General features: G+C 38.9%; 1 protein-coding gene across 1 annotated transcript in view; it reads right to left on the bottom strand.

Annotated features, from left to right (window-relative positions):
* Positions 1-12,144, bottom strand: part of mllt10 (MLLT10 histone lysine methyltransferase DOT1L cofactor) — a 50,170-nt gene that overhangs the window by 13,131 nt on the left and 24,895 nt on the right. The window contains 2 exon segments of the mRNA XM_016537013.1: positions 2,611-2,783; positions 7,944-8,594. Coding sequence (XP_016392499.1) covers positions 2,611-2,783; positions 7,944-8,594 — 824 coding nt within the window.

Below are 12,144 nucleotides of genomic sequence, written 5' to 3'. Positions count from 1 at the left end.
GGGGGTTTACTACTAAAAAAAAAAAAATGATATCCTACATTCCTCTGGCCCCTCACGGCCCCCCAGGCCCTCCCCATTCCTCAGACTCCTCTTTCAGGCCGTGTGGAGAGAGGAGGGAGCATGACCAGTGTGAAGAGAACCCCTCATCCCACTACACAGCTCTCTGTCCAGCCTGTCAGCCCTCATCCCGTCAGCGAGCTCAGCTCAATGCGCCCGCACAGGGAAAAGAGGGACAGCCGGATTGTTTGAGGCTTAGGGCTCTCAGCACCATTGTGGAGGTTAACGAAGAGTGGGACAGAGGTGGGCCTAGGGGGTGTGCGCTGGGGTCGAAGGTCACTACTGCCCTGCTTGCAACCACTGAATTTTTTCATCCGACCATTCTTCAATCCACAAAGGGAGAGTTAGGGATGGAGAGGAAGAAAAAAAATTTGCAAACACCTCAGGGACAGTCATGCTGAAGGAATAAAGGATGATTGTTTGCACAGATTATATTTGATAAAACACCATGTTATATATCTAATAAAAATTCATTCTATTCCTGACCCCGGGCATAGTTTTAAAAACATCACCTGTTTACTGATCAGCTAATTACAACCTAGTGAAGAAAACAGCTCATTGTATTAAATCTCCCATACCATAAAGCTTAGGACTAATGGGGGATATATATTTGCAAGCGTGCGTAAGGAGGGGCTGGACTGCTGGGAGCCCTGCAGCATTAAGGCCATCAGTGGGTCTACTTCATCTCCTAATGTAAGGCCACCCTGCCTGCAGAGAGGGCAGATCTGCACAAACAAAGCCCTGTTGCCTGGAAACGACCGGTTGCTACAGCAGCGCAAGTCAAGACAAAGATGCCCAGGAGAGCGGCAGAGACGGTGCTCAGTCTCTAGCGCGCTTCCAAAGGGCCCATTTGGAGCTGCGCTGGGAGCCTGTAAGAATGACTTGACTTTATTATTGTCATCTGAACACATGTAGTAGGGATTCTAAAGTCACTGATTCATGAAGGTATTTATTCACAATTTTTTGTAACATTATGCATTTAATATTTCCAATAAATGCTGTTCTTTAAATGTTTCTTGAGCACCAAATCAGCATATTAGAATGATTTCAGAATAGCTACTTTATAGCTGTTTTTACTGTATTTTTCATTCAATTAATGCAGCCTTGGTGAGCATAAACATTTTCTAAACAAAAACATTTTAAAAAAATCTTACCAACTTCAAACTCCTATACATATATAAAATTACTGACTCAAAGCAATAATAATATAGCCAATATAAAACCAATTACGGCACTTTTCTCACAGTCTCATTCTGTTTATTTGACCACACATACTGCTCTGACTAGCTAATGCAAACACAATCGAAACACCCTGACGTTCATCCGTTAAGACCATATACTTCAGCAGCCTAGTCATAAATACCCTAAATGACTCAAAACACTGTCTTTCAAGAGCTGAAAAATGAGGTCTGAAGTGACGAACTTTACTTCTCACACTGACGTTATGTACCATTGTGGCCCTAACACAGCCTCCTTCATACTGTTAATATACTGCTGCAATTATATAAATATTGCATTAGCACAAACCCTGGCACTTGCGAACCAAATTCATTTGTTCTGTAGAAAGAAAAAATCCTGTCACGAAGAAAAATACGAGTTACTTAATACATAAATAGCTGCAGCCAACGTTTACATCTGAGCCTTTTAGGAGTTAATTACTATTTGTGCCATGAACATGCTCAAACAGCATTTATCTTGATAAAACTGGAGCAAATTAGCACACAGTACAAAGATGATGACTATAATTCTATTTAATTGGTTAATTTTGTGAGAGATGATGTATAAAGGATACGTGTGAGCTGAAAGCTCTGTGCAATTATCAGTACAATCTTTCTTCGCAGATGTATGTTGCTTTTTTTAAATAAAATCTAGGTATGGACTTTTTGCAGATATACACTTCTGTTCAAATGTTTGGTGTTGGTAAGATTTTTAAATGCTCACCAAGACTGCATATATTTAATAAAAACAGTAATATTTTGAAATATTATTACAATTTCAAATAATTTATTCTTGTGATAGCAAAGGTCATTACTCGAGTCTTCAGTGTCACATGTTCCTTCAGAAATCATTCTAATATGCTTATTTAGTGCTAAAGAAAACCATTCTTTTTCATTATCAATGTGTAAAACAATTATGCTGCTTAATATTTTGTGGAAATAGTAATACGTTTTTTTCAGGATTCTTTGATGAACAGAAAATTAAAATGAATAGCACTTATTTGAAACAAATATTTACATGTCTTTACTGTCACTTTTGACCAATTTAATGCAACCTTGGTGAACAAAAGTATTAACTTCTTTAAAAAAAAAAAAAAAAAACTGACCCTTACATTTTTTAACTGCATCATATTTGCAAATTAATCTCTTAATTTAAACTGTTTTTTACATTTTCAAAATCAAAACAAAAACACCTCGTACAGATTTAATTTAGCCTGGAGTCATTCATTTGCCCATTTCCACAAAACCAAACCAAATGGGAACTGAAATAATCAAACAATCACATACAGAGTGAGCACTGAGCATGAATACATAATAAGGTCCATTAAACACTCACATGTGTGGATGAGGTGCTGGTGAACGGGACGGTCGGGGGCAAAGATGTGAGAGTGGGCATGGAAGTGACCACTGACTGATGAGCAGGTAACTCGGAGTTGGATCCGGACAGAGACCCTCCAAACACAGCACTGGGCAATGGGCAGGCTACATCGCTACTGCTGGAGTACGAACCTGCAAAAAGACAGCAATTACAGCAAATGATTAACGTAAAACAGCACACTTTCAATGATTATCACTTGGCCAAACAGTCTCTTTTGATTCCCACAGAGTCAAAAATAACATTGTCTTGTTTATCAGGAGATCTGGCATAGCAACTGGGGGATGTGAAACAAATCAACGCAGGTTATGACCTGTAATCTCGTGGTAAACGCAAAGTTTTAATAGCTGTAAGGGCAACCTCTGTCCTCCAATATACCTTCACTGGTTATCCATCTATCTTTGCCGCTGCCCCTGAGATGAACTTTGTGGACTTTGAATGGCCTGTCTGACCAGGCCCTCATCACAGCAGACTTTGAGAGCGAGCACAAAGCATTTCGGAGTCCTCTCAACATGCACTCTGCACCGGCCTCCCAGTGACCCAGAAAACAGTTCCCTGAATCTGACGACTCACTATTGCTTCTGTAAAAATGACTGAGGGCTTTTCAGGCGGGGCTGGGGAGGAGTGCGGCCCATTCATATTTATGTGCCGGTTCATGACATGCACGCGGTTTGTTGTTGCTGTTGTTTTATTGATTTTTTTCCCTTTTCTCTCTCCCTCCTCCCCTGCCACCATCTCAAATAAACCCAGCTGATGGCCCAGGCTGACCCGTTGCAGGAACGAGAGAGGCCCCCTTGCCACACAAAGGAATGAATGGCTCGCGGCAGTCTACATTCACTGGTGAAACAAGGAAACATTGTTGGGCGGAGAAGTACCACGTGAAGCATTTACAGTACCAAGCTTCAAACTCCACATAGGAAATATGTAATAGAGAAAGGAAAGCTTAGACATCGCTGTGTCACGGTATTCCATTTAATCCCAATTGGTTTTACTTTTGGGAGATTTGCGAATAACAACAGCTAACTTGGCTCATTAATGATTAGATTAATCTTTAAATCATCATGTTGATCTGGTAATCTGGTTAATAATTAACATTTCAGAATAGGTCAACCAACGGAGCATTTGATTAGAGGTTACTAGACATGAGCGACCAAACAAAGCAAGGACAAGGATCCTGTTATCTGGTGCTGATCGAACGGGCCCGATCGATCAGGACTTAACATCTCCTCCTGAAACCTCCCTTATCAAATCAGAGGAAGAGAGGGGAAATTTCAAATGAGATTATCCAGCATTTCAAGTCAAGCCCCTGTCTCCTCTCTCAGCAGAAAATCCATGTGAGTTCAGAGGGAGGTTAATGACGAGGCTCAGAACCTGATAAGGATCCTCGGCACTTTCCTTATGGACGGAGAGAAGAAAGCAGGGACTTATTCGAGGTATTGTTGCACGCCAGCAGAACATATTTAGGCCTTTGACGTTGCAGATGTTTTTAATTTAAATGTGGTATCTTGAGCAGTGATCGATGTCTTGAAGTGTTTTGTGTTGGGTTACTAGCTTCAAGATATGTTCTATCACAAGCGAACAGACGGGCTTGACGTTTCTAAAGCATGCCGGCCGAAAGTGAAGATAAGTTACAGCGCATGGCTGCAGTTAATGCAGCAAACGCATGCTTTGCTCATGAATGTTTATTCGAATGAACAGGACGGCTGCATAGTTTCATCCCGAGCAATAAATCCAGGCTTAAAGGGATAGTTCACCCAAAAATGAAAATTCTGTCATTAGGGGCTTTCACGCCACGTAGTTCTAGGAACTCAGTTTTAGGAACTAGTCAGCAGGGTCGTTCCTAGAGAACCAATTTCTCCCTCGGGCCGTTTTCCTGGTTGCATTTGCACCGGCAGCAGGAATTTTGAAGCGGCCGACAGCGACGTCTTTATTCACAACATTTATGAACGTCAATAACCAGAGAATGGAAGACGCCGTGATCGGAGCTGTTTTTGTAGTGTGTCATGGGTTTCGTGATAACGGAGATGGAATGTAAACACAATTTAGGCGAATGAATGAGCATGAAAATCTGACTAAAATCTCCTATGACAACTTGCAGTGTTATCATTGAAGAACATAACACTGCAGACAACAGGTAAATGCCATTAATCGCTGTTTCCCATGTTCGTGGAGAAAATATTTTTTACATGGTTTTTAAAAATGCCAGGTAGCTGGTGTTTTGAATGCGTTTTGCCAATCAGTGTACACTTATGTCACTGATAGTTCCTATAGAACTGTTTTAGACCCTGCTCTGAAGTAGGACCTAATTTAGTGTCTTCAAACGTTTCTAGAACTGAAAGCCCCTATTATTTGTGTCGGGTTGTTCTAAACCGGTGCGACTTTCGTCTGTGAAACAAAAAAGCTATTCTGAAAAAGGTCTCAATGTTTTGTGTCCATATAATGAAAGTCAGTGGGGTCCAAATGTTGACTTTCAGTGTGTGGATAAAAAAAAAAATGGTTAAAACATTCTTCAATATCAACTCGTGTTCAAAAATGGAATGGAAATCATACAGATACACTGTAACATGTTTTTGCATTTAAAAACGCAAGACGCAGGACAATGAAAAGGAAAATGCAAGGTCTTGAGACATGCATTTTAAATCGTTGAACTTATTATAACTTGAGTCCCGCATTTTTAGAGCGCTAGAGTATGTTTTCATTCAAAAACAAAAGAAAAGCAGCTCCAAAACTGCCTGTTTGTGTGAACAGCCTTTAAAGGCTGGAATACACTGCACAACTTTTGCCCCGATTTGCAGTCTGGAGGAGTCGACGCTAGTTGCTGAAAGTCAGAACCAGCCTGCAGATATTGGGCAGTCGGAGTTGACATTTCACAGAAACATCTGTCATGCATCTCCTAGCAACAAAGCACATGTTTCTACGTGAGTTTGTTGTGTTTGGAATAACTTCAAAGTCTGGTAGTGTGTGATCATCAGTCCTTTAGTGTATAATGCCCAGTTGTCTTCTGCAACCCTAGTGTTTTCAAATCTGTTTAGGATTTAAACGTTGTACAGGAGCATTCCAGCCTTTACAGTACATTGCACTCATCTGTCTCACCAAGCTTTTCTTTCCAATTTCAGATGGAAACCAATAAGAATCGTTCTCCCCCTCTCCAAATAACACCCTATAAAGTCCTACACCCGGCCGGAGCTGAGATGGATGTTTGCATTTAATAATAGCCTCCCCCTGTTCCCCCTGATAAACCAGCCATCCAACAAAAAAAAAAGAGCTGGGAGCCGTTGAGGGAGGGTGAGACAGATAGATGAGGTGGAGCACTCTGCTGTAGCCCTGCATTAGCCATGGCTAAATATTTACAGTCCAGCCAAAGGCCAGGAACAGGTGAGGGCAGGGACGGGTGGGAGAACGAGTCCCAAACAAACACAAAAAACCCATATGGCCTTGAGAGAATGGACAGGGCGATAGTGAGATGGTACATAGTAGGGAATGACAGAGAAAAAGATACACCAGAGTTTTCAAGTTCTGATCAGAAGGAAAGGAACTTCAAAACAGCCAGATGGTTGCCAAGTAACAGGGCAGCACCACAGATAAGGTCCCTTTAACATTATAGCTGCCATGCGTACGCGGAGCACTTATGTCAATGGCGAGATTTAGCAGGTGAGAGTGAGAGGAAGTGCCTGCAAATGAGTGAGAAAGAATGGTGTGACCATGTATTTAGGTGTTCTGGCTCCAACTCAGTGAGCGGGAAGGCCAGTAGGGGTCAGGGCATTTCTACACACTATCTCAAGCCGGCTCACTCTAGATCCCGAGAGAAGACCACGTCAGGGAGGAACAAATAAAAATGTTTTAACGAATTGCCAGTTACAGGCTCCTTCCCTCCTCCAGCTCCCTCGGGCTCAACAGGTTAATGTGCATCTCTATGGAGATTCAGCGGGCCACTCTAAGCTCTCAATCAGGTAGGAATGAGGAAGCACTTTAGAGAGCACCTCCATCCACTTTTACCCTAATGAGCTTCAGCACAGACCAAAACAACATCGTGCTGGTTCCCAGGCTTCTCTTCGAGAAGAGCGGACCTCAAATGGATTCCTTTTATTCTTTTTAAATAAACAGAGATGGAACAAATTGCGATTCAGGGAAAGATTAAGATGAATTACATGAATTGAACAATGCGATATTGAAAAGACCCTCCATGTGTAATTTCTGAAAAATAATTATGGCAGCCAATTTATAATAGCCTATGCTTGTAGGCTTCCGTGCACAATTAATAAGAGTCCATGAAAAAAGAAAAAGCTGGGAAATATTAGGAGAGAACTTTTAGATTTATTAGTATGTAACATATTAAAAAGAAAAAAATTCAGTCATGGTAGACGTCATATGTAATTTGAAAGGAATGAAAATGAGGATGTGGAAGATAGAAAAAAAACAACAGCAAAAACATGGGCAACAATGGACCTCAAAGTCAACAAGAAATAATGTTTACAACCCTTTCTACATCTGTACTATGATGCATTTCAGAATGAAATGAACTTGACTGGATCAGCTAAAGTGGTCTCAATATGGCAGATGGTTAAAAAAAACAAGAAAGCTGAAAGTCACTTGAAAGCAAGGATGAAAACATGTTTTCTTTGGAATAATGCATACTAGGGATGCACAACACAGCAGTACCAAACTGGTTAGTTTTATTATTAAATAGTTTTTTTCTTTTCAGTCCATATATGTACATGCCTAAATTCATATTTAGCATTGAAAACTACTTTTCGTTGATCGTGATAAATCATTTCGCTCAAAAACAAAATCACGAATATTAATCACAGTTGTTTTCATTTGAGAAATGTTTTTTTTTTTTTTTTGATTTCATCAGTATTATTGCACTTTCACGAAAGCTCTAGAAAAAACACTAGGAAGAAAATTCTGACTAGGGATTTCAACTCTTTACATCTGGCAACCGCAAGCATTAAAACTAGTTGAGACTTATCATCAATGCAAGATAAAAATGTCAAATAAAAATAAAAAGTTTCAGGATAAATAACCAGCAAGCCAATATTGTAGACGACTATGCTTAATCGCGAGAAGCATAAAATTGTGATCACAATTAAAATGATTAATCGTGCAGCACTAAGTAATTCCTATGCCCCGTTATTGTTATTGTCTATAACAGGAAAATATACATTGTTATTAGCGAGAATTTTATTATATGTGCATCACAAAATTCACACACAAAAAAAAATTATGTTGACTTTAAGACCATAGCAAAACAAATGAAACATGGATGGCATTTACCCTGACTAAGGTCTGCTCACCTGGTCCAGCAGGTGGGGAGCCGACAGTCATACCCTGTAAGCTTCCATTCCTGAGGAGGGATGGGGACTTCTGAATCCCCAGACTGCTGCTACCAGCACCCACTGCTCCCACACCTCCGGTACTGCTGACTGCACTCCCGCGGCAGGTCATAGTGCTCAAGGAGGATGGCGAGGGGGAAGTGGATGAGGGCATTGTGGAGCCATGCTCTCCTGTATCAGTGGTTTTACTGTCCTGGGTAGTGAAGCACGGTCCATACCGGTTCCTCCAGTTCCCTCTCTTCTTCTTCTTCACGCCATCCTCGCCAGTAGATGAAGATGATGTTGCAGAGGAAGAGGACGAGGAGGGCTGGGGTCGTTTGTAGCCTGCTGAGGCCAGGCCTCCCAGCTCTCCGGCCGGGTGACAGTTTTCGTAATGCTTGCTTGAGCTTGAGCTTTGAGGGAGGGACATCATGCCGAAGGTGTTGAGAGCCACCATGCCTTCAGAGGCTGTGCTTTCTGCACCACCCTTCATGTGGCAACGGCTAAAGGACGGAGGCGTGTACGAGTCGCCAGCCCTAAGGCTGGGATCAGAGAAGCTGAGGAAATCAGATGTGGGCTGAACCACAGACCCACTAGTGGCTGATTTACTGCTGCTGCCGCCTAATAAAAGACCTGCAAGAGAAAAAGGAAGACATAAAGATGAAAGCGCACCTTAATAATCACAACCACATTAACAAAGAGACAGCATAAACCACCAGAGAGGTGGCATGTGGTCATAAAACTAAGACCTTTTGCAGCCACAATTTTGTAAATACACACAAACACAGCACAGCTGGAATGCTAAACTGGACAACAGTAGAACAATCATCTTTACTAAGAGCTTGTAACACTGTAGCACATAAACCAATCAATTTTAGTGCAAAATAGTTCAAAACTTCTGCCTTATTATAAACTATCATCAAAAATATGGGTTCAGTTTTTTAATATATTTGAAATGTGACTTATTCCTGTAATGGCAAAGCTTTTCAGCCATTACTCCAGTCTTAAGTTTTACATGATCGTTCAGAAATCATTTTCATATGCTAATTTGGTGTCAAAGAAACATTTCTTATTATTATAAATGATGAAAACAGTTGTGATGTACTTTTTGTGAAATCCATGATACATATTTTCTCAAAATTCTTTAATAATTAGAAAGTTCTAAAGATCAGCTTTCATTTGAATTAGAACTCTTTTAGAACATTAAAAATGTCCTTTAGTCAATTTGATGAATCCTTGCCGAATATTAGTATTAATTTTAGTGCTGTGAAGCGATTAAATCGCATCAAAAATAAAAGTTTTTGTTTACATAATATATGTGTGCACTGTGTATATTTATTATGTATATATAAATACACATGCATGTATATATTTAAGAAAAATATGTTACGTTTATATATTAAATATATTTATACATGACATAAATTATATGAATATAAATATATACATGTAAATATTTTCAAAATATGCTCTGTGTGTGCATTTATATATACATAATAAATATACACAATACACACACATATATTATGTAAACAAAAACGTTTATTTTGGATGCGATTAATCATTTGACAGCACCAATTAATTTCCTAAAAAAATCTGACTGACCATAAACATTTGAATGGCTGTGTACTGTACCAATTTCAATTATCATGTGAATAACTATATCAGTTGTCCAAAATTTCCAAGTACTGATTGAAGGTAATTTTTTTTGTCCTGATCTGTTAACTTGTTCAAAAATACAATGACTTGGCTTGAAATTAACATTTAAGATATGTACTATTACATGTAAGGTGTAAGGAAAAATTTTACTCTGTTACACCGCATGAAATACAGTGCACATATACTTCAGCTGAAAATGATACAGAAATTTTTTATTTCCAGAAACATGCATACAAACATTTTTAAGAACTCAGCACATGTTTTAAATTAGATTTTAAAAAGATTCTCCTTTCCTTATCAAGGACCCTCTTATTTATCATTGACAATGAATACAATTTAAAATTATTCTACGAAAAAACCCAAAAAGGCTGGCTAAAATCTCTACAAAACCAGAAAATAATCTACAGAACCTGAAATCAAGCAATGCCATCATCCTCCACTCCTAGGTGGGCCAGTCAAACTTGCAGAAAGCCAAACAATCAGGTAGGCTATGTAGGCAGGGTGACCCAGATCTAGGTGTTCATTCGGGCCCTCCCCTCAGGCAAGGACTCGTCCTTTAACCAAAGCCAGAGAAACAACTCCGACATGCATGTTTTTACAGCTGTGGCAGGAGGCTGCTGAGGCTTTACTTCCCAATTTTACAACACGGTCTATCCCTTGAGCCTCCCGCTAACATTAAAACACGCACAGAGCTTGCATGCCAGTTAACACGTCTCGAAGATAAAGCAATGTCACACAAACAGCTGCCATAACCAATAGATAAGCAGCATTCTGTATTCTTTCCAAAAACACATCCAGGAAGTTCTGCTATATCTTATCGCTGGATCCTAGATTAAACACTGCTATAAATTTCCTGCCATTTCTCTCTGAAGACAAGCAAAAAATGTGTGAAAAAGAGCTGAATATCAAGATCTTTTGCCTGCATCAATGAGAGAAGCTTTAATTACATTATTACCAAAACCAAAGTGTGAAAATATGCAGCCAATTAGCTTGTTAAATTCAGACACAAAAATATTAAGTAAAGTTATGGCTAAGAGGTTAGAAGGTACACTATCAAATTTAATAGGAGAGGATCAAAATGGTTTTATACAACGTAGGCAAACATTTCACAATGTTCGAAGAGTCCTAAATATTCTTTATGAACAGAGGGGTGAACGAGATACTGCTCTACTATCATTGGACGCCGAAAAGGCCTTTGATCGGGTTGAATTATCTTATTTGTTTGATATATTGGTCAGATTTGGTTTTGGTGAAAGGTACTGTAGGTGGGTTAGATTACTTTATAATAGTTCTACAGCAGAAGTGTTACAAATAATATTGTTTCAAAACCATTTAGCGTATCAAGAGGGTGTAGACAAGGTTCTCCTCTTCTTTTTGCCATCTCCATAGAGCCTTTTGCAATAGCAGTAAAAAAAACATGTGGAATTAACAGGCATTAAGATTGGACAGATAGAACCTAAAATTGCATTATTCGCTGATGTCATTCTTTTCCTAAAGCATCTTGATACATCAATACCTGCTTTATTAAATCTTATCAGTACATTTGGCAAAAATTCTGGATACAAGATTAACAATTCTAAAAGTTCTATTCTATATCTAAATGAGATTGACAGACAGCAACCTAGTAATTGTGTTGCAACCTTTTTACATACTTGGGTATAAAAATTGTACCAAAACTAGGAGATGTTGTGCAAGTAAATTATGATCCACTTCTTGAAAGTGTTAGTAGCTCTATAGAAAGATGGATGTCCTTGTCAATATGGGGTGCTGTGTGTACATTAATGAGGAAAAAAAATTAACTTAAATGATTTTAGCAAATGGCTGCAATATAACAAAGAGTGAAAAATTTAAGGGGGTCTGAATACTTTCCGTACCCACTGTATATCTTTAATTGGTCGAATAAATATTTTGAAAATGAATATTTTGTCAAAATTTTTATATTTATTCCAGAACATTCCTCTGCCTCCCCATAAACATCTATTTTAACGACTTAAAAAAATGTCCACTAAATTCATTTGGAATAACAGATGTTCCAGACTCTGTCTGACACTTCTATATTTGCCATATGATAGATGAGATCTACAGTGTCCTAATTTTCATTGGTATTATTGGGCTGTGCAACTTAGAACAATTATGTTTTATTTTTTATCTCAGGACTGCCCGTCTTGGGTGGATATGGAATCAGCTCCATTAATTCTGGCCTGCCTTTAAATTTGTGTTTATATTCATCAGAATTGAAAGATCTTAAAAAAATGTTTCCAATCCTATAGTTATAAATATGATTGCCGTATGGTTTGATGTGAAAAAATATTTAGGTGCCTTCTACCATTTATCTTGTTTTAGTCCCATTTGGGGCAATTAAAAACAAACCAGCACTGTAAAAAATGACCGTGAATTTAACGGTAAAAGATTGTAAAAATGCTACAGTAAAAACCTGTTAAATGGTTAACGGTAAATTCCCCTACTATATATGGTGAAAAACTGTATTGGACATTACATGTATTGGACATTAATTTTACGGTAG

Source organism: Sinocyclocheilus rhinocerous, unplaced genomic scaffold (assembly GCF_001515625.1).
Source record: "Sinocyclocheilus rhinocerous isolate Xijiao unplaced genomic scaffold, SAMN03320098_v1.1 scaffold65, whole genome shotgun sequence".
Lineage (NCBI taxonomy): Eukaryota > Metazoa > Chordata > Actinopteri > Cypriniformes > Cyprinidae > Sinocyclocheilus > Sinocyclocheilus rhinocerous.
Note: the sequence above shows the minus strand (reverse complement) of the source record. Positions and strands in the feature narration are given on the sequence as shown.